General features: G+C 41.5%; 1 protein-coding gene across 11 annotated transcripts in view; it reads left to right on the plus strand.

The window, feature by feature from the left end:
* The window catches only part of MCF2L2 (MCF.2 cell line derived transforming sequence-like 2), a 160,342-nt gene that overhangs the window by 101,793 nt on the left and 36,034 nt on the right, over positions 1–22,515 (plus strand). For all 11 annotated transcript variants that reach the window (XM_084528964.1, XM_084528966.1, XM_084528963.1 and 8 more), the window contains 3 exons: positions 17,587–17,653; positions 18,492–18,607; positions 19,951–20,020. In XM_084528964.1, coding sequence (XP_084385090.1) covers positions 17,587–17,653; positions 18,492–18,607; positions 19,951–20,020 — 253 coding nt within the window. The remainder of the gene's footprint in view (positions 1–17,586; positions 17,654–18,491; positions 18,608–19,950; positions 20,021–22,515) is intronic.

Here is a 22,515-nt window from a genome sequence, read left to right on the forward strand (position 1 = left end):
TTCTCAAGTCAGATTCTTCCAAAGTCAAATGTTCCAAAGCCATTTAAAGCAAAAACATTTCTGTGTTACCTGTGTTCTTGATAACAGTTTCTAGAAAACATCTTCAGGTAGCCACACTTTCAAAATCATGAAGTAGAAATATGTAATATACTTTTTAAATGCAAGGTGTGTATGGAGAAATGTGATTCAGATATAATTACAAGCTTGCAAGAATAGGGTTTGTGGAAAGCAAAGTCAGGTTTTTAAATTAAAGAACAAAAGTGACTGCTTCTGATCAGCACTATAAATAGACTTTGCTGTGATGGGGTTTGTTTAAAATTGTGTCCACTCCTCTTTTGAAAAGTGGCATCCACTCAGATCAACACCTTTTCACTTGTCCTCACTAATTTCCCATTTTGGTTGTTCTGATTTGTAAGAGGCCTTTCCATTAATTACATAAACAGACTTCAACCTGCTTCAATCTGAAATTGCACTGGGAGAGTGAATCACTCCAGGGATTTTATATAATAATAATAATAATAATAATAACAATTAAAACACACTTTCTCTGTTTCTTGCCTTTTTTGTTGTTGTTGTTTTAAAGCAAAATTCCATTTTGCCTCCTTACTCCAACAAAATATTCTTAGGGTCAGATCTTACATTGAGGTAAAAAGCCTGTTTAGAAATAAAACTCAACCTCTTTCCTTTCCCCCTGTTATTGGGGAAGACTTTTTCAGAATGTCACCCTAGCCATATCTCGTTTATTTTGACCTCTGCCCTTACGGAGATGCATAACAGGATGCATATTTAAACCAACACAGAAGGAAACAGCACGCTGTTTTAAAAGACGCTTCATGGGTGTTTTTGTCCAGGAAGTACCTACCTTGTTGGTTAACCATACTCATGCACTTTGGCACTGCACACAGGCTCAGGTTGGCAGAGGTGTCTCGGGAGCAGAGGGCTTTATTGGCACAGGCACTGACACTGGAGAACTGATGCAGAGGAGTGCAGCTGCGTGCTCGCAGGAACAGAATTTTACACTGGGTGCTTCCTCGAATGCACACAGCCCTCTGCTGCAGCCAGCCTCAGCTCTAGTTGGAGACCTTGGGCCCTATTTCAGCATGTAGAATGGAAGTGGATGAAAATTTGATAAGATTCAACTGAACAAGGAGAAGCACAGAGGTGTTAGTTTTGGGGAATGAATTGAGTTTTCTGCAGATTTGTGCTTGGTTGTTTTGCCTTTGCTGTTTCCTACTGCTGATGTGAACAGTGTGCTTTTAGCTATTCTTGCCTGGAGGGAGAGGCAGGTAGGAGGGAATTTCCCTGCAACCATTCTTTTCTAGAGAAGAAAAATTAACACAGAAGCTGGCTTACAATGAAATTTTACAAGGAGGCTGGGATCGGAGGCTGCCGTTTGACAGTTGTGCACCTGATGAAGTCGCCCAGTGCTCATAGCGGTGCTGTGCGAAGTGCCTCTGATCCAGCTGCTGCCCCCCTCACCGTGCAGACCCGTTCCAACAGGATGGACTGGCACCATCCAACAGCATCTCTGTGCCCCAGCAGCTGCAGCTCAGTATGCAGAGTCTGAGCCTGAGATTCCTGCGAGGAGATATTTAATCCATATAAAGCAGATTTTTAAATCCAGTTCTGTTCGATAAGCCAAACCACTGCCTCCATTCAAAAATCATAATCCTGGACTCTCATTGCCTGATAGTAAATATCAGGTGCACTTTGTAGCTCTCTTGTTACTGTATTCTACTGGACAGCCCTTTGCTTTGCATTTTCAAATCTTTCTGTGTATCCATGAGATGTTTCCTGGATGAGAAATCTGACAGTCTTTCATAACCATGTGACTCTGAACTTAGGCAGTAAGCATGAAATAGCTTTGGCAGTTGGATAAAATCACAAGGCAGGAAACCTTTGTGAGTTCATTCACAGGGAGGGCTGTAAAGGAGCCTGTATGGATGCTACTGTAGCAAAGCGCCTAAAGCTGATGGAGTCCTAACACCTGCACCCTTGGTATCCTATATGCATTAACTACATCGCTGTGATACTTTGTGACTTAGGCTCAAACCTTTGGGAAGTTGATCTAGTCAGATGTTTTGTGGCATCATTTTGTAAAAGGAAATCTGATTCATCCTTCTATTCTTATGATGATTTTGCAATCAGTTTAAGTTAATTTAGGATTGCTGCTGCTGTCCTTTCTTCATCTCTTTTTCAACCACCCACCCTGTGTAAACCATTTGTATCCCTTGTACTGGGGCAGGCAGCTGTGCAGCCAGAATGACTTTTTTTTTGGTTAATTTTGGGTCAGGTCAACTCATCTTGCTCACCAGCTTACCCAAGTGTCAGTGCTGCTGTACAGGCAGTGTCAAATGCAAGAGAGAGGAGAGGGCAGGACGGAGTGACTGGCAGCATGCAGAAGTGCTCAGTTTTTCCTCTACAGTTACGGGTAGGATAAACTGATCATGAAACTGTATCCAAAAAGTTGCTGTTGATCTCCATCAGATCTGAAACTGAATTTCCTGTAATTTGGGAATATTTTCTTGTTGATTGGCTTTGGAACACATTCATTCTTCACTTTTCTGGTCTACCTTGTATTTTCATGAGATGGCCCCCCAGATACTGCATGTGATGTTGGTGTTATCAGCGACTGGGTCACTGATGTGGCCTTGACAGTGATCGTTGTAAGCACAGCAACATCTGGATTGAAGCATTAGGTGTGCACTGTCTGTGGTGGGAGTTACAGTAGCATTACCGGTGGCTGATTTTCACTCGTGTCTATTTGTACTGAATAATAATTCAGGCTGGAAAATTGCAAGGTGTTGGTTGTTTTGTGTGCAGATGGGGCATGTCATATAGGCAGCATAATCCCTGCTTTCTGAATTAAAATCTCATCAGAGTGTAAGGTTTCACAGAGCTTGTATTGAGAGAGAATTAACTTCGTAAATGACCAGCTCTAGGGTTTGCAGTCTGATGTAGTACTTATGAGACTTAATGAATCACCTTTAAGAATCTGGGAGAGCCTCAGCCATCACATATGCATGGAGCAGTTCTCTATACTTGCAAAACAGTCTCCAAGCATGTACTCTGTCCAGACTCATTGCTTATCTTCTGGTGATGCACCTAAAGTTTGCTTTACATGCTGAGGACATCTGTGGAGCAATCTGGCATCAATTCTTGGGCACAGCAGCAGCCAGCTGTCAAGGCATCTATGCAAACTCAAATTCCCAAGTGTGCAACTTTGGGCCTATGCCTTGAGGTGTTTGTACCCTTAAATGACAGGTTCCAACTGCAGAGTTGGATGTGATTTAAATTGAAGACTCCTTTAAATTCAGTGTATCAGAATATCTAGGTCAGGCCCACTCTCAGTGTTGTTGATCTAACGAGGACTGGGGAGCTTCATTAATCAGCGTGCATCACTCTGAACGTGGAAATGGCAAAGCATATCACGGAACCATCCGCTTGTGTGGGTGGGACAAGATAGCGCCTCTGGCCTTGGGTAAAGAATCAGGAGCTATTTTCAGAATGGGAATACCGTGCCAGAGACCTATTCTAAATCAGCAGTACCAAAGTTGCATTGACGTTAGGTCTGGGAATTGCTAAATTTAGATGTGGGCTGATGTCAAAGATACTGGTTGCTCAGGGAGCACTGCTAAAAGCTTTGGTGTCCAAGTGCCTATTGTATCTTCAGAGCTGCATATGGCAGGAAGGAGGAGCCGAGATCCCTGGGTTTATCGGCTATTGGCCACAGATGCAGAGCCTCTACGGGAGGCAGAGATGAATGTGTTTCCCCTTTTGTATGGCAAAAATAGGATCTGTTGCAAAGGCTTCCCTACAGTGTGTAAATGCAAGATGTAACAAATTTCACATGATAATATGATATTGACTTATATTGCAATTAAGATAAGGAGATTTTGTTAAGTGATTGAGACAAAAGCGTTACTGTAGACCCCCAACAGCTTGTCTTTTCAGTCTAATTTCTAGACTCACAAAAACTTAGAGCTGATAGAAGGGAGGAACTTGGAACCTACATTTTAAAAGAGAAACTGTTTTTTTTTTTGAGAACTGTTTTATTTCACCAGACTTAATGAAAGAGCAGTCAGCAGGAGCAATTTCGTGAAGCCACTAGCCATTTCTTGTTTGCCGTCAACTCTTTCAGCCTTTACAAAATCTTTGTTTTCAGCAAAGTTTCCCTGTCAGGCAGATTGGCTCCAGCACTTACAACTCTAATTACAGCCTAAAGGGTTAGGAAGACCTTTGAAGTGAAGTGTATGCTGCCATGTAGGGAGATCTTGCTGCTGATAGAAATGTCTGTAGAATAGCAAGAGGAGACACATTCCTAGCATAGATCCAAATATTTCTGGGAACTGGGAAAATTATTATGAACAGGAGGGAAAAAAAATCTTCTTGTTGCCATACAGGGGTTTCCTGAATGTTCTGGAGCCTTTCTGGAGACCTTGCATCCTTGCTCCTGAAGAATATGGAAGGCTGAAATGATTGGTCTCAACGTTCACGCGCTTTCTGACAAACTTTGCACTTAATCAAGTATCAAAGGAGGATAAGCAGCCCCTTCTGCTATTATCTCTCATACCTGCTTGCTGTTGGATATGAAGGTTATTTTAACACCCTTCAGAAATTCCAGGAATTCCTCAACTTGTTTTCTGTGCAGTTCTGCTGCCTGCTGGCTCTGGGCAGGCTCCTGGCATGCAGCTGGCCACAGGCCCACGCTGGGTGGTTGGTGTGTTTTAGGACCACAGCTATCCCTTTCTTACCTGTGTCACAGGCAGTCGCTTTGGCTATCAGCTGGCCACTTGCTGTGCCTATCCAGGACTCTGGAAAAACTAAAGATATGCTTCCTCCCACCCCCTGATCCATCTCAGGGCTTATCGAGTATGTGCAAATGAAGGCTGCTTTGTGGAACTAGGGTTGGATACATCTTGTCTGAAGAAGCATACCTGGGCCATAAGGTTTCAATGTTTGTTTTGTCCCTAACTGCTGCAAGGGATCTAGTAGGATGTATCAACTGTCCATTAAAACCTTGCTTTGCTCTCATCTAAGGTGCTGACAGTCCTTGGCCTTTCTTTATTCACATGAAGAAGGCCTCCAACAAGTCAGAGGTAGCAGAGGCACAAGCCAGGGAGCTGGGGATGGAATTCAGCCCTGTTATCCCTGCTGTGATAGATGGGGAAGGAGAAGGAGAGGTGCTGGTATGCTCTTATACTGCGTCAGTTCAGCTGGTGCTGTTTACTCCTTAAAGGGCAGGACAGGAACTCTCCAGAGTAACAAATCACGGAAACTACCGAGGAGCACTCATGCCTCTCAGGGAGGTGACAATTAGCTGGAGGCAGCATTTTTTCAAATTCTCCAGGCGGATCTGCCAAAGCACACCTCTCTATCCCTACCCACACCAACACCAGCTCCAATGAAACCTGTTTTTAAACGGATCAAAAGGTAAAGGTATGCAGTTCCTGTATGTCATCAGTGAGCTCATGAAGGAGTGCTCATGCTGAGCCCTTCACGTTGTCACTCACAGTAGCACAAAGCCCAGGCTGTGTTGCCTAATCGGGGTGCCGGTGACTTGCACCCACACTGGGCTGATGGAAATAATTGCACGGTTTGCAGGACAGCGGCAGAGAGGGCCACGGGAGATCAGTCAGTGTTGTGAGCCTGTGATTCAATGGGGCAGGGATTTATCGGGCGCGCTGCTCAGTAATTCGCCGCTGACTTGACTTCCTGCATTTAACAGGCTGCTCATTAACCAAGGATATAATAACCGGGTTTGGAAGACTTGTGGTACGTTCATGTTCAGAACGCCATATTTACTTTTGAAAATTCACTTACATTTTTCGTGCAGCAGGCTTCTTTCCTCATGTGGGCCTAAAGAGAAATGCTGTTCTATGCAGGATCACTTTGTCGAGCAGATGCTCTGCACGCCCTCCAAAGTTTCTGTGTGTATCCAGATTATTCAATACGCTGTTGTTGATCTGTCTCCACAGTGTCTGGTTTGGAAGCACTGATGTTTTATTTGTATTTCTTGTTAATGAAATCTGTCTTCAGATTCTGTTCCCTGGTTAATAGTCCATGCTGGATGAACTAGTGTGGCCAGTCTTGTATGTATGGCATCTCACCTGAGCTAAAGCATGGCTGAATAAGGTTGCAGTGAACATGCTACTGTTAGTTAAAATGCATTCAGAGCTCTGTTTGTCTGTTCTGAATCCCCTACTTGTACCCCCAGGCCAGAATTACTGCATGGATAGAGGACAGGGAGAGCTCTTACATCTGTGACAGCCCTGCCTGGAGCAGCATGCCCCACCTCTGACTGTCACCATTGCAGTTGTACCTAGTCACAGTTTATACCACGAACACTGATGGGGCAGAATAGTTAGAGACTTCCCTGGTAGGTCAGGATTGCGTAAGACCTCTGTCAGGCCCTGAGATGGATAAACTAAGCCTCCTATTATTCCAGGAAAAAAAAAAAAAAAAAAAAAAAAAAAAAGCAGAAGAATGGCAGTCCTGGTGAACCCAAATACCTGTCTACCCCATTGTATTATCTTGGACCTTGGCCATTAGCAACTGCTTAGGGAAAAAATAAGAAACAGGACAAATATTGGGTAATATCTTCTCCATTTTGTGCAATCTGCAATTGTGGGACTGTAAAGTGGCCCCTTCAACCACTTTCTCCATCTGGGATCTATCTAGATTCTCTAAGGCAGCTTTCTTTGGAAAATCTTCCAGCAGACAGCTATCTGCCTCTTTCTCTAGGGTTGTCGTTAAATGCTGCAAGCTGACTTCCAGAGGTATTGTAGAGAGGATTGTCCAAAGTCCAATGGACGTTGTGAAGAGCTGTAATTCCCAGTCTCTGCTGGTTGTAGCATGGTAGCTGCAGGTGGTCTGATCCTTTCTTGTCCCTCTGCCCCAGGTTATTGACAGAGAGAAAGCATGACAAAGAAAAACACGATGTACTTGCTCCTCAGCCATGGCAATTCACAGCTTACATACTGATGTATCCGTGCCAAGAAGAGATTAACTAAAGCAGAATGTATGTTCCAGCTGCTCCCATAAACTCCATTTTGGATCTTCAGGATTTTCTTTCCTTCTTCCATTCTTAATTGTCATGTCATCCAGTGTATATCCAAGAGATCTACCAGGGTCTTCTGAGGTATCTCTCTGTCCAAGAGGTCTGTGGGCAGGAGAGCCACAGATTTTAAGCCTGACAGAATGCTGTGTGCTGTTATAGGGAGAAACAGATTTTGCAGGATGGAGTTTCCTTAGGGTTACATCTCAGACTGAAATACAAATCCCCATAGGACCTGGCAATCTTCATCAAATCCATTGCTTCCGTTCCAAGCATAATGTGCACTTCTCTGCTCTGCCCTCTCCAACATAAACATAGAAATGCCTGTAAAATCAATTACTATTCATTTTAATAATGGTAATAATAATTATTCTTTCTGCCCAAATGGCCTTCCAAAGTCTTGCAGAGCAAAGCTGTCGAGCAGATCTGCTAGGAGAATAAAAAACACTGGAACTTTTCCAGCAGTGGACCCTTCAGGGTAGTGTCTGTGTTTCCATTCTCATGAAGTGAGCAACAGTTTCATGTTTAGCTTCTCTATCCCAACTAAAGTAGCTCTGAAGGGCCCTTGCAGGGTCAGGATGAGAAAGAGACTACCACGGACGTGAGAGATGTCAGTCATAGCCCTAAAGGGGAAGTTCTGGAGTAAGAGAGTGGGGTGGTGCAGGAATCTGCACAGAGCAGAGTCACACATACCTGCATCCTTCTCTGCCACACCAACTTACCTAGGATACCTCACCTGAGATTACACAATTTTGGAGAGAAGCTGGGGGCACATTTTAGGTTTGCTGGGAGCCCGAGCTGTAGTAGTAGATAGGAATTCTCAGTATAAATAGTTCCTACAAAGCTTCCTTGAACCTACTTCTCTATTTCAATTTTTGGTCATATCTCATTGAAAGTTTTGTGGTTTTAACAGTTTAAGTTTTGCTGTTATTAAAAGCTCTTTTCCAAATGCCACAGTTTACCACTCTGCGTGGGAAAGTCCGCAGCACTGTCAGCCTTTATCAACTTCTTGCTCAAGGAGGTCAATTGATATTTGGATATCATTATATCCTGTTTGCAAAGGAATGGAAAAAGTACACTGCAACACGTAAACAGTTTCTGTCTTAGAATTCAAGTTTACTATAAAAAAGCTTGTTAAATAGTTTTTGCAAAAGTCAGAAACTATTACATTTCTAGAGGTTTCTTAGCTGCTCTGTTTCAAACTTTTAAGAAAAAAGCATCCATGAAAGAAATGGCTGCTAAGAAATGGGAATCCTGCAAATTTCCCACAGCAGTAGGACACACAACAGCTAGAGTGCTCTGTCTTATCTTGTAAATAGTATCTGTGGCTGTATGTGCTAGTCCTTATGGGCTGAAAACACATAAGAGGTCATCTTAGCATGAGTATCTTAATAACCATCCTTTTAATTCCATGCAGATATTTATTTATATTTTTAAAAGCAGTAAGCTTCCTTTGCTGTCTGGTAAACTTGAGTACCCATATAATGACTCCAGTTTAGCACATCAAAGACATTCTTAGGCAAGTGTATTGACTAATTATTTTTTTCTCCCCTGTCCTCAGTTTAAGTCCTTTATGCAATATACTTTGCTGCAGTAAATGAAAGATGCAGATTTACTAGATCCACCTGGCCCTAAGAAACTGGGAACTTTACAGTTTGTTGGATAATATATCTAGGGAAGAACACTGAAATTTGCTTCATTTGAAGTTATTTTTATGGACTATATATAAATATTCAATCTCAAGCAAGTGAACAATGCTAAGAAATGACACAGATGTCTCCACGGTACAGGAGCAGACTGTTAACCCACAATGTTCCAGCTGATAACAATCTGATAAAATACGGTTTGCATGTGTGCATGCCACCCATTCAGAAGCTTTCCAGTAAAATTTAAGAGATATTCAAGCCTAATGCTACACAGCAGATACATTAGTAGCAAATCTAATTTATAAATTATTCACCTGCTTTTACCTAATTGATTACTCAGTGCTGAGCTGTCGCAGAGCTAAATATATTTTGATCATCAAATAGAAATGGTATAGCTGCAAGGTTAGAAGACTAAAACTACAGGTGAGATGGATGAGTAGTTCACAAGTATGAGTACTTGGCAAATATTTACACAGCTAGTTGGATGTTATTTTGGCCAGTAGTAATGAGCAGTCTGCAGCATCCACATTGTCTAAAGCTCGCTGAGATTTGTGTACAGAGCTGCATCATTTCAGTGTAGAAGCACAGCTAGGGTGAGAAACAACTCTTGCTTGACTTCTAGTCCTCTATTCATATTATTCATCTCTGTAGGTGATTTAATTAATTTGCCTCTCCATTAACAATGATGTTCTGGTTCCTATAATGTAGGTCAACTAATTTAGATATATAAAAATATTTCCCCAAGGTCATTTGTTTTGGGAACAATGAATGTGGGACAATTTCTTATATGCGACGAGATCAGACCATCTCACGAGAAACAAAATATTATAAATAGTGACTTTGGAGGTGAAATATATTTCTAACAAAGATACAGTCTTTCTGCTCAGAACCTCTGTAATAACATGAGCATTTGACTTTACATCACAGCAGAAAAGGATCATCTAGGCAGGCAAATACAACATCTTCACTAAAAGTCACTAATTTTCATGTGAGAGGGAGCATATTCCCTGAATCCCTTCTGCTTCTCTAAGTTAGTTGGGATTCATTTACAGTCTTGAAATATACTTTAAGTACAATCATTGTTCTTTCAAGGCATTGCTCTCCTCCATTAAGAAAAAACAAAAAACAAAAAAAAACAAAAAACAAAAATGAACATGTCAGAGAACTCAGAAATGTTTTCTGTATCAAATAACAAATACAATGTTCTTACGTCCAGAATGATCTTTTACTCCACTTTAGGAGGTAAAGTACTGCAACTGAGCGATTACTCAATTTTCACTTGAACTGTTGCACAATCTCAGCTGAAAATACTTGTCAGCTGGGAAAAGCACTTTAAGCACTGTGAGAAATGAAAGAAAAAAAAAACTCTTAAAAGCAATTAGGTACTTGGACTGGAAGTTTCCTCTATGCATCACTTCACACGTTGTCATTGTTTTATTCTGTATCACAGACATTGCTGGGGCAGTTTTAGATTAGACCAGTCAGAATTTCTAGTAGCAGCTTCTAGTTGAAAACTGGATGTACAGATTATTGCTGACTCTGTTTGCACTGAGGCAGTGACATTTTTGTCCTTTATTGCATACAAATAGATACCTTTGCAAAAATTATGATTTTGCTGTATTTTATTCACATTCAAGCAACTGGACAGCAGTTAATAATAGCCAGTACTGGGACAAAAAGGTCTCTATCAGTCTGCTTATTTTTGCAAGCCAGTACTATTTTCACTCTCACTTCTCTTCAGATTCATCCAACGTTGATGTTTATTCTAAATATATGTATCTGCTGCAGTGAATACATTTCCATTCAGTCCTTTCTGCTGCTTTTGAACCCTCCGGTATTTAAAAAGCTAGCATTTCCAATTTAAGTAGATCTCTATCTAAACCAGATAGATTTATGACGTTATGTTTATTTAATTTTTGCTAATTTGATAGATTCTGCTGTTTCAGCTGTTGAAACTCTACACTCTAAACTGTAGGTGTCTAACTCAGGCGTACATTAACTTTTCATCTTCCAGACACTGCATTTTTGCAGGACAGATATGGAATACCTATGCACAAGTGCCACTTTTGCTGGCTCTACATCACTCATGCAGGCAGATTTTCTGGAACATACTGATTGTGGAGCACCACTGAGGATGTTTGTTTGGGTTTTTCCCCCCTAAAGAAATCACTAGCTTAACTCTATTTGATGGCTCCACTTCTGCCTCTGGGAAAAGACTACTTTTGGGGATAGGCACCTGTGGTAGCAAATCCTAGCATAGAAAAAAGATTTGTGAATGGAAGTGAGCCAAAATTTGTTAGAAAAGAAGCGCAGTTATGGAAACAAAAATCCTTAATCAGTGTTATGTTGCCATCTGAGTAGGATACACAAATAGTAACCATATGGGCAAAAAGTCATTGAAGTTTAGCCAGAGCAGATATTAATAGATTGTGGTAGTCTCCAGATATTATTTCTGCTTAGTGCTTCGTTATGTTTGATCGGGTTTTTTAAGGTAGCATGTAGCACAGCGGCGTGACCATCCGACAGTGCTCCTACCAGGACTATTGTGATACCAAACTGCAGAGTGGCCTGACAGAGCTGGGGAGCTTGGCGAGCTGTTCAATTACTTTTCATTTTGCTTTTGTTATTAGTGAAGAAGGAAGGAGGGAGAGTTACAAAAATGTAGCGGGCTGGTGTGCGTCATCTTTGCGGTAAGGTCCATCTCAGCACTGGTTGCTCTCAGTTTCCAGGAAAAGCCAGCTCTACACCAATTGACCACATTTTGTTCCATCAAGGTAACAGAGTGCAGGCGATACCTGTTGAGATTAGATTATACATTAACTGATTAGTTTTTATTAGTTTATTAGTTTATTTGTTTGCAACACGGCTCGTTGCTGTTTGCACAGGCCAGAGCAATATAAATAACAATGTTGGGTGTAAATGTCAGCACAGACAGATACGGATATGACAGGTACAGAAATGCACTGCTAGAAGTGAAGGGTGCTAAGTAATACCAGCGTTTACCTCAGTTTTGAGGTTTCACTTACGACCTCAGCTGAGAACAGCGGAGGCAGTGCCTCCACCATCCCGCCCCACCTCAGCCTCCTTCTCCAAGCGTCTCCCCGATGCAGCTCCTCCATTCTTACCCCTGCTGAGGAGAATCCTTTAGGCAACCAGACCTTTTTTCTTCACTTTATCACGGCACAACTAACTTGACGGAGGTCAGAGAGAGCACAAAGTCGAAATAGTTTTCCTGTTCCTTTCTCCTTTCCTTGTTGTGCTGGCACTGTGGAGCCTCTCCAAGCAAGGCGCTGTGTCAGGAGGAAGCTGCCGAGCGCCTGCGGCCTAGCTCCGTGTGGGAGGTCCTGGGGGTGCTGCAGCACTTCAGGGTGTCCCGGCTGCCAGGGCAGGAGCGACCTGCCCCTAGGACACTGAGGAGAAATCACACCTGTGGGAAATGAGGTCTTTGTGTATCCAAGGCCACGATGTTTCTTGAGAAATCCAGATCAGTAAATCAGAGAAATGTGGGTTAATTCCTTTTAACTGTTTCCCGTAGCAAGAAGTTTTCTTTGCTGGAGAAATATCTGACAGCATCACATCAGTGAGCCTGTTGTGATCTCTCCTTACCACAGCCACGTCCTAATCCTGCCAAATTAAGGTAGTGGCAAAGGTGTTGCCATCCAGGTGCCTTACCAGCTTGGTGGTGGCTAACCCCGCTGTGCTAGGACACACAGGATACCCCCTCCACAGGGGGAAAGTTGACCTTGCTCTCCTGAGCAGCATGTCACTGGACCACGTCGTTGTTTCTCCACCGAAAAGCTAGTGGGTCAGATATTGCTGGCGCCAGAATTTTCCACCTTTGGAACTCTTCTTGTTTGCTAAGTCTCCTAGCTAATTCTGGAAGAAGCAAGCATGCTGTGCGTTCTCCTGTGGAATGAAGTTTTACTAGCAAAAATGACTCTGACAGACAGGACGTAGGGATTTCTCAGACTCCACGTAAGCCTTAGATCTTAGGGTCAGATGCCTGGTCCTTCAGCAACAGGGCTGAGATGACCTGTTGAATTGGGAATGATCCCAGAAAGGAACTGAGAAAGCTGACCTTGAACTTCAGCCAGCTCAGAGTTCGGTTGTCTTTGGATAGAAGCCATCCAAACCTCATGTCTGTGAAATGTCTCTGAAACAAAGGAACAATGGATTGTGGAAGACCTAACCCCTTACCCACACATCCCAGTTGTACCTGGTTTTTCTCCACTTTGGGTCACTGAGGGGAGTGTTTGGGCTTTACCTGTAATCACAATGCCAAGGCCAGAGTCAAGGCTGCTTGCTGCTTCCTTCGAGACAGCCAGGCTCAACAAATCTGTTTACAGCGTGCAAGTTCTCATTGGCCAAACCATAAAGAGTCCCTTGGCACCAAGGGCAAGATTTCAAGTGGTCCTTTCTGGCTCCATCTCCTGTTTTTATGTTCCTCTGGAGGGGGAGGCAAATACCAAAGTGGATGGGATGTATCAGTGCTGCATCTGCTGCTGCCTCCAAGGGAGCCACCTGCTGATTCAAGCTAGTGAGCAGTGTGTGTGGCAGCACTGCAGGCTGGAAAAAAGCCCTTGCAATCTGGTAGAAATCTGTGTGAAACTTTGCTAAGTAATACGGACTTAAACACAGAAGAAAGAAAAAAAGTTGAATGAACTGTAGTTTTGGCAAACCTTTTGCTTTTCATTGACGTCAGAGGACCTACATTTAAAACTAAAGTACGGGCCTGTATCTGACCTGCCATTCAGTAGTTTATATTCGTTATTTTTCTGTTACGTTTTTTCATTCCTTCACTGATTCACCTTTCATTTAATTTCTGATTATTGACAGAAAGAATGTACCTTCTTATCAGTTAGAAAGACAATGGATTAGCTGCATTCATCATTATTTTTTATCTACAGTTCAATGCCCCAAGTGTCTAGAAACAATGTGTGTTTACATTTGCAAAATCAGCTTTGTTCAAATATTAGACAATGTAAAGAGGACTTTTGATGCAGCTGGTCACCAGAAATTACTTCTAACTTAATCATACTTTTTGAGACCGTGGAAGGGAAAAAAGGGATTTGAAAGAACTGCCTGTGACAATAGTTCTGTCAGCAGCTGCATCGTATTTCCCTTTAGCGTGATAACCCTACAGCAGGTGCATGCTGAGTTACCCTCGCTGTCCCATGACATCCTGGAAGAGATGGTGAACATTTCACATTTCACCCGTCATAGCTTGATGTAAGTCAGATTATGTCACTACCAGTTTTTGAGGCTGTTAGACCATCTCAAGTGTCATTAAATCCCCTGTGCTGTATGGCAAGCTCTCCACTTCATCATTTAGCAACCCAGCACACCCACACAGGTCGAAGTACCTCCTTTAAACCCTCTCAGCGCTTTTCGCCACAGCAGCAAGACCCACCTCTGTAGCTTTTCAATTTCCCATTGTTACATTGCATCCTTGTCAGGGCAATTCTAGGGTCCTTGCCTTAGTTCACAACTTCACATTGTTAACCGGTTGATGAGAGAGCAATTCATGTGTCGCCAGGCGATTGCGTGTGCAACAACCTTTGACGTTTGAGATTGCGCTGCTGTGGATATTATTTGGAGAGCAATTCAGGGAAGTTACTCGGAGTACTGGCACTACATGAGGCTGTTTTCTGATGGGCTTGTGCTGAGTCTTCCTGGTAGCTTGTGCTGAGTCTTCCTGATGGCTGCTCCAGCACCGGCCCTGTTACTGTACCCCCTACAACACCCTTACTCCCCAGGTTTTTAGCTTTGCCCATTACAGCACACCTGGTCCTGGATCTGTGTCCAACGTGTTGAGTCTGACACAATGCTGGCTGTTTGGAAGTCCCGGATAAATGGTCAGATTCCTCTTTTTCATGTGGACATAATTTGTGGTTGGAAAAAATACTACAGTTCTGGAGAGGAAAAAATGAAAACACAATGAAAGCTTTAGTCAGGCAGAAATCCATCTGCCTGCTTGTGGGAAGTATAGAGAAATGGTTACCCTGTATGTGCAGACTCGTGGCTTAGAGGTATGAGCATCACAATGAAGCTCTTGAACTCTAACCCGGAGGGGATAAAGAATATTGTCATCACATTATCTTTGCTTCAGTGTCATTGAAACTGAGATGACAAAATGGCCAATGACACCTCTGCAAGGAATGAAAGGGTTAGTTAGACAAGTCTTATATAACACTTAGAAAGATAATGCATTTACTTTTAGTAGAAATCAACATATATAATTAAGTTAATTTTTAAAAAATCTTCTTTAAAAATCCTGTTAAATTTTATGAGACCCCCCCCCCCCAACTATAATGGCCATATCTAAGGTGTCCCACAGAACTTCCTCTAAAAAAGCATTCTTTATATGTGAACTTTTTTGATGCCCTGAATGGACACTTAGTCCTAAAACACTATGATCAGTAAAAAAATAGTTAAAAAAAAAAAAAAAAAAAAAAAGAGAGAGAGATTTATAACACTAGAGATTGAAGAGCTGGTACTCTATGTTTAAATAGCAATGAGAAAATCATCTTTCCTGGAAAGATGGGTAGTAAAATATTCCAAAGTCCTGTACTTTGTTCACTAGATTACTCTGAGTTGTACTTCTGACAGGCACTGCCACATTATTGTTTGTATTTGTCACAGTTACCAGGAAACATATGGACTAAAAATTTACTTTTCAGGTACAATTCTCAGCAAAGTGCTGGGTGGGGTCAGTCCTTATGCAACCTTTTAGGTAATAGAGGAAATAACATATGGAAATCTATATCTTGTTTGCAGGTAAATAAGCATATTTCCACAGTAAGGGGAGCTTTAAGATTAATTTATAACTTAGAAACATGAAGTTTCTCTGATGATCTTGTTACACCTTCTCAGTTATATACATGTATATATATATATATATATATATATATACACACACATATTTTAAAGAATGCAGCAGCTCTTTGGAAATGTGCGTTGTGAGCATTAAATAAATGTCATGAAGTTCCAATTGCTGCAACATAAAGCTCGGCGAGAATATAATAATTCTAAGTCTTCAGAATCTGGAGAATAGACACAATAAACAGAATCAGAGCTTTTCTTAAAATAAATGTAGGTTAGAGCTGAAGGTGGCATTTGAAAACTTATAACCAATGGAACAAACATTTCAAACTCCGTGTCAAACCCATTCTCCAATTCATGAAATATGTGTGAGGCAGCAGTTCCTAGGTCCACCAAGGGAACCAAGAATGTAAGCACCCTTTCACTGAAGTGTGTTCAAAATTAAAATATTTCTGTGTATCATTGCAAAGACCATAGCTGTGTGCACGGTTGTGATGTACCTGCAGTTTCTATGGCCACACTGTCATGCTAATGCAAATTCAGAGTTTGCGTGGGAAATTATACCCGCATGCTTGTGTTTAGTGTCTCTATTAGTGGCTGCCTACCTGGGCAATTGAATCTACAATTTTCTCTGATGAATCTGATAGCCAGAGTGGCAAAAGTAATTTGAATTACATAGACAGAAGGAGGTAGTGACCACCAAACACCTGTCTGATCCAACAATTTTACACTGCTTGAGTTTGTGATGTAGCTGGAGAACTGAGCTTGATGAAACATGTTAGTTCTGTCTGAAGCCAACTTTTCATCTCTGTGAAATGGAAGTAGTTGACTCCAGAAACAAGTTGTGGATTGCCCTTCTGGTTTCTTTTCATTGCTGTGAGTTGTGGTAATGCTAGAACAGTAGCCATCTGCTCACCCCCTTTGCATCCGGACTGTGTGGTTAACTGCAACAGCTGTTGGAAGGAAAGGCAGATTTAACCAGAACACTTTTATTTGTTTCAGCCAGTTATAAAAGCAAGTGCTAATGTTTGTAAAATCATTTTATTGGCCATTAGGCCATTGGCTATGCAATTCTCATGGAGGTGCATGGAAGTGACACACATATCTGCCTGACGAGGAGTAATCCAGTACTGCGAGTATGCCCCAAACACATTTTGAAACTTGACAGTATATGCAAATTCAGGGAAATATGAACAGGGCTTTTATATGAGTTAGACACCAACATGGCCTGGCTTTCCTGGAGCATGCGTAGCCCCAGAGTGCAAAAGTGCTGCTTAGTCAGGAAGAGTGATATATTTTTTCCTCTATAGCTAGACGTGACTGCTGTTCATAAATATCTTCATTCAAGATCAATGTGGAGGTTAACTGAGTCCATGCTCCTGGGGTGGGCAGTGTCCAGCCCTCACCCATTTCTCTGCCTTGTGGTAGGCACTGTATGATTTTGTCTTGACTTAGGCCATTATGGCAAGGTAGCTATGGAATCCTAATTACTTTATAACATTTTTTTTTTTACTCTAATTAGCTTTCATGTTTTCAGACTTCTGATACCAGCTGCCTGTTTTTGTAATACATTAAAGAAAGGAAGTCTAATCAGCAATTTTGTTTATTTTATAAAAGAAAGCAAAACAGAAATGGAACATAGCCTTAGGAAATATAACATCACCTTGGGAAATAGAATCCAATTTTATTGACTATTGTTAGTTATTATTAGAAGAGGAAACCCTTTTAGTTTGCTTTGTGGGGCTTTTTAAATCTTTATTCAGGTGTACAAGTATAAAAATGAAAGAAACAAACAAAATGAAGTTTAAAATATACTGAAAAAATAATAATCTAAGAAATATTTAGGCTGTTAAAGCTTACCAGCAAGGCACAGTATTGAAGTATGGAGAAATGACCTTTGAAAATGTCACAGAGTTTTTATTTTTATATTTCTTTTTATTTTTATGTATTTATTTTTGTGTAGATGAGTGCCTTAACACAGCAAACATACAAGGAATGCATTTTTTTCCTTCATGTGTGCTTTGCTAAACATTACAACTCTCCATCTTTCTTTTCTTTTAGCCACATAATCAATGAGCTGATAGAAACAGAACGGGTTTATGTAGAAGAACTTCAAAGTATAATAGAGGTAAGAAATTCTTCTGTAAATTCTTCTGGTGCTTAACCTCTAAGTCATTGCTGGGGTTGCATATCCTTCACGGGCTGAGCACTCTCACCTCCCACCTTGTGTTTAGAGAACACAAGTTCTCTGTCAACAAGATAGCTCAGCCTTGGAGATGGAAAGGAAGAAGGATGATTTGATCATTTGCCTCAGGGTTTAAAGGAAGAGGCACCTTCTTTGACCCCAGCCCACAGAATGATGACAATTGTGGAGTTCTCAAAGTTATGGGCAGAGGAATAGTTAGTAATAATCTGTGGGAGCTGACAGCTCTGATAACTGATGTATCACTCCGACATTAAAACCTGACGTCAGAATATTCTTGTCTCAAAATTTGTATTAAATAAAGACAATTTGGCTTCTACAAGAAACAGCCAAATAATCAAGCCAAATGCCACAGCTCAACAAATAAATCAAACTAACCTTTTTGCGAGGAAACAGTGTGGCAGAAAGATAAGTGTCTATCAAACTTAGCAGTTTCTATCCCTACACATCCCAAATGGCTTTTGACTCCATGGAATGCGAGTAAAATGATGGCTAGGGCCATCATTTAATCTTTTTTGCTGATCCAGTAATCTGTCCATTCACAGTTAAGATTATGTTTGAACAGCTATCAGGTGTAAAAGCTCTAGGGAAAATTAGAAGCATCAGGAATTCATGAAGCAACAAAGAAGCTGACATAGGAGAAGCCTTTGTGTGCTCTGTTGAGAACCAAAAGTACATAGGCTTTGGGGCTTTTTAGTGTCTCAGACAGTATTTCTTCCCTGGTAAAAAATAGCCTGGTTTTATTTTCAACTCTCCTCTGCAGGGTTATGCTTCAGAAATGGACAATCCCAACTTAGTACATCTGATTCCATCTACGCTCCAGAACAAGAAGGAAATTCTTTTTGGGAACCTCCCGGAAATCTATGAATTCCACAACAGGCACGTGAGAACTGCTGGTTGTCCTGTGCTCCTGGTGCTGCTGACACTTCTAATCCCTTTATATAGGGTGCTTTGTTACACTCTTATGTACACAGGCAGGAAAAGTCGTCCTCACTTTGCCTCTGTGTGTGTCCTATAAAACCCATGTGTAGACAACACCCCTGAGATCATCAATTTCATCTCTTTGTGAAAGCTTATACCTTTTTGTGCATTTTCTAGTGATTTCCCCTGGCATTATTAATTTTGAATGTCCCTAGTGGCAAGTATTTTATGACCTCCCTTGGTACACTGGTAAACGTCACAGGGCTAAGTCCTGATGTTCTTTCTCTGCCCAAGCGCCTCTGTGTTGAAATTTTCTTAGTTATTTGTCCTATATTTCTGGTATCACATCAGCAGAAGACATGATACTTTTGAGAGCACTTTTCTTAAGGAATTTTATTGGTCACATGTTCTAAAAACTCTCCAGAAGCCTTGTCTGCACTGTGGACATTCATCAGCAAACCGTATACCTGATCTGGTGCCCATAACTACAGAATACCGAGTATGGACAAGATTAAGCTCTTTTTGATCCCCTTCCAAAACACAAAACTTAAGGCCACTTATTTTAATTTCCTACTTTTCTTAGCCCTGATTAAGTAAACCTGTCTGTAGTCAAGGTGAGAATTTAATTATATTGAATAATGATTGCCTGTAAGATGCAACAGTTGAACAAAATGAAAAACAAACAAACTTTTGCAAATTTAATTATTATACCAGAGTAACTTACACATAGTAGAAAAAATATTTTCCAATTTACATATCATTTTGAAAGAATGTCTTCTATGTTGACAATGTAATTCCCCTCCTGTTGCAAGCCTGGTCTTTCTTTTCCTAAAGGCTTAAGTGCATTGACTGCCAGTGACTGCATCGGTCTTTGGACTTCAGCCCACATTTTCATTGCTTGCTGATTAAACAACTGCATCTGACAGAGCTTTTTTGTCTTTTCTAGCTGCTCTGAAATATGCTTATAACCAAATGGGAAGCGGGTGTTTGGGCTACGTATTGGAAATAAATCTCAACAGCCAGAGGAACCAGGTGTATGAGTTGTTTGTGAGCAGATGAAACCATGATAATATTAGTGATTTGGGCAGTCAGCTGTGAACTGTATCCCATTTTCTAAAATACATGTAATATATTTATTTGTGTGTCAGAATTGTTGCTTCTCCTATTAAATCTTTTTACTACAAAAACATAGACTTTAATCTGGATTTATATGGAAGTTATGGAAGTTATTTATATGGAAGTTTATATGGCAGTGTGAATAGGATGTTCCATTATTGTTTGCTTTCCTTTCTTCTTTGCAGGATTTTCCTTAAGGAAATAGAAAATTGCATTGAAAATCCTGAGCTTCTTGCCCGATGCTTTTTAAAAAGAGTAAGTCAATCCTTTTGAGGGTTTGCATGAGTATCTATGGTCTTATCCTACAATGCTTACAGACTTACTCCTATCTTTTCACTCTGATTGCTTGTGCAAATGAGGGAAATTCATATAAGCAAATATTCACAAATTAATCCACTATTAATGGGTGTATATTTTGAAATCTGAACCTTTATCTGGTTTATTATAGGACGGGATCTATTACCGTTATTTTACCAATGTATTGTAAGCCCTGGTTAAAAAAAGAAATGATCCAAGTGTTTGACCTGCCTGAATATACAGTAGGCACCACCGTACAGTAAATAAGGAGAGAGCAGTTAATGGCAGATGGCTCTCAGACTGCAGATATCTCTGTCTTCTCTCTTTTCTCTGCACCATTCAGGAAGCTTACTCCCCTGCAACCAGTTCAGTAGAGTCTACCACCTTCCTTGTGTGGTGAAACTCCACCAGCTCCATAAGCCTGGGGCTGATTCCTTTACGTGTTCGCATAATTCAACAACCAAGTGGGATTCTCCCCACTTGTATGAAGTGCTGAGGGTTAGCTGTTTGTTTAGAGTGAGCTCAGTTTATGAGAAGGCCCAAAGCTTCAGTTTATCATTCAAGTGGTGGCTTTAGTCAGATGCCTGTGCCTTTGCTTCCAGTGCCTGAATTCTGCAGCAACCTCCTCTGGGAGCTCCCAGTCATGCCCCCATTAGCATGACTGTTTCCTGTGACATAACAAAAGGTGCTTGTTTGTCTAGCACTCATTCAGAGTGCCTACTAATAAGAAAAACCTGTTTTAGAGGGTTGCTACAGCTTTCTTATACTCTGACAAAGCAGCTGCTAGAATAAGACCCTGTGTGTCATATGGGAAAGGGAAGAGGAATGAAAAATGGGAAAATCTGTTCTTTTCTCTGTAGTCAGTGTACCTTTTGCTTCCACTGCACGCTACATCTAGCATTTGCCACTTTTATAGTGTACATGTTGATTTAAAAAAAAAAAATTTAAAGAAAGTTCAAATTCCATGTTTAAATGTTGCACCTTATGTCTCTCTCTGTCAAAACTGCTGCTGAGCCCAGTTCTCCTCTCTATTCTACCAATGTAAAATCAGCATCACTAAAACTGTGCTTCAGGTGTCAGGTGAAAGAAAATCAGTCCCTCTTGTCATATTTGCTTATCAGCTTCCATTGGCTAGTCAAACCCCAAACGTTATGAATAAGAAGTTAAATTTTGTGTTTGCTTTTTCCCTATTTCAAATCTTGCGCTGAGAAGGCAGAAGCCTATCTCCTGAAAGGTCTGTGCTCACACAGAAGCACCTTTGATTCAAAGGCTTCCCCTCCTGTTCTGTTTTTAGAAGAAGCCACATAAAATCCAGAAAGTTGTTGTTTCTGTTGGACTGCCTTTAGGAGGCACAAACAAAAGCCTGGTTGTGTGTTTGTGTTCCCCACAGTTTGGCAGCTTTTTGCGTCTTCCCACTGAGCAGAGGCTTCTGCCTTGCCCTGTGAGTTGTGACTGCTCTTGCCGTGGCACGGGGGTAACCGAAACAGCTGCTCTTCAAAGCCATGTCTGGTTCTGGGAGGAAATTCACGTTGTTGCAGATTCACTTCTGTTTCTCCTTTGTCCCGGTGTAACCTTCCTGCCATCACAGCATGGTGGGCCTGTAATTAGAAACAGACTGGTACTTTTTGAAGAATATTATCCTGTCTGATCACACTGGACCTTTCCAGCCGTGATTCTAGAGCTGCTTGAAAGCGTTCCAAGAGCTGCAGTGGGATGCCCTGGTGCTTGGCTGAGTCACTCCATCCCCTATGTGTCATTCCCCTCCTATGTCCCCACCCATTCTCCCACCTCCACCAGTGCCACCTGGTCAGCTGGCACCAGAAATACAAACCCATCTTCTCAGGTGATGGCAGGAGCAGCACATGGAGTTCCAGCATATTTCTCCTCTCTGACTTCTCTCCTGGAACACAGCAGCAAAATCAGGTGCAAGATGAAACAGAAATGCCCCTCTTGTCCTCCCTCACACTTTGCCTGATCTTCAAGTGAACCAAACTGCAAGTAAGCCAGCTCAACTTCACCCCTGTGGTACCTGGGGTAAATTCCATCATGAAGGTACCTGACCTTGCTTAAAGCTCTGTGTGGCACAGACTGCACAGATGCTCAAAGATGAGGTGTGTGCTGAAATGCCTCGCAGGATGGATCTTGTAGCACTATATCAGCAATAAGATGAACGCTCTAGTTTGGTCTGCCAAAACTGGGGCTGGGAAGAAGGAAAGCTCACTAAACCAAAGCAACAATGCTTGGGAAGAATCGAAAGGTGTGTCAGACAGCTTACAAACATATGCCAGGTGAGGTGCCTGGCAGGAGTGACTCACTGTGGATTACCAATTACTTATTCATATTGCAACCATAGAAAAAGAGAATAATTTGACAGGAATTGTGAAAGTACTGTAGCACCTGACCAGAAACCTTGGTGTTGGATTCAAAGAGCTAAATTCTAATCTCAAAGAAAA

Source organism: Aythya ferina (genome assembly GCF_964211825.1).
Source record: "Aythya ferina genome assembly, chromosome: 9".
Taxonomy (NCBI): Eukaryota; Metazoa; Chordata; class Aves; order Anseriformes; family Anatidae; genus Aythya; species Aythya ferina.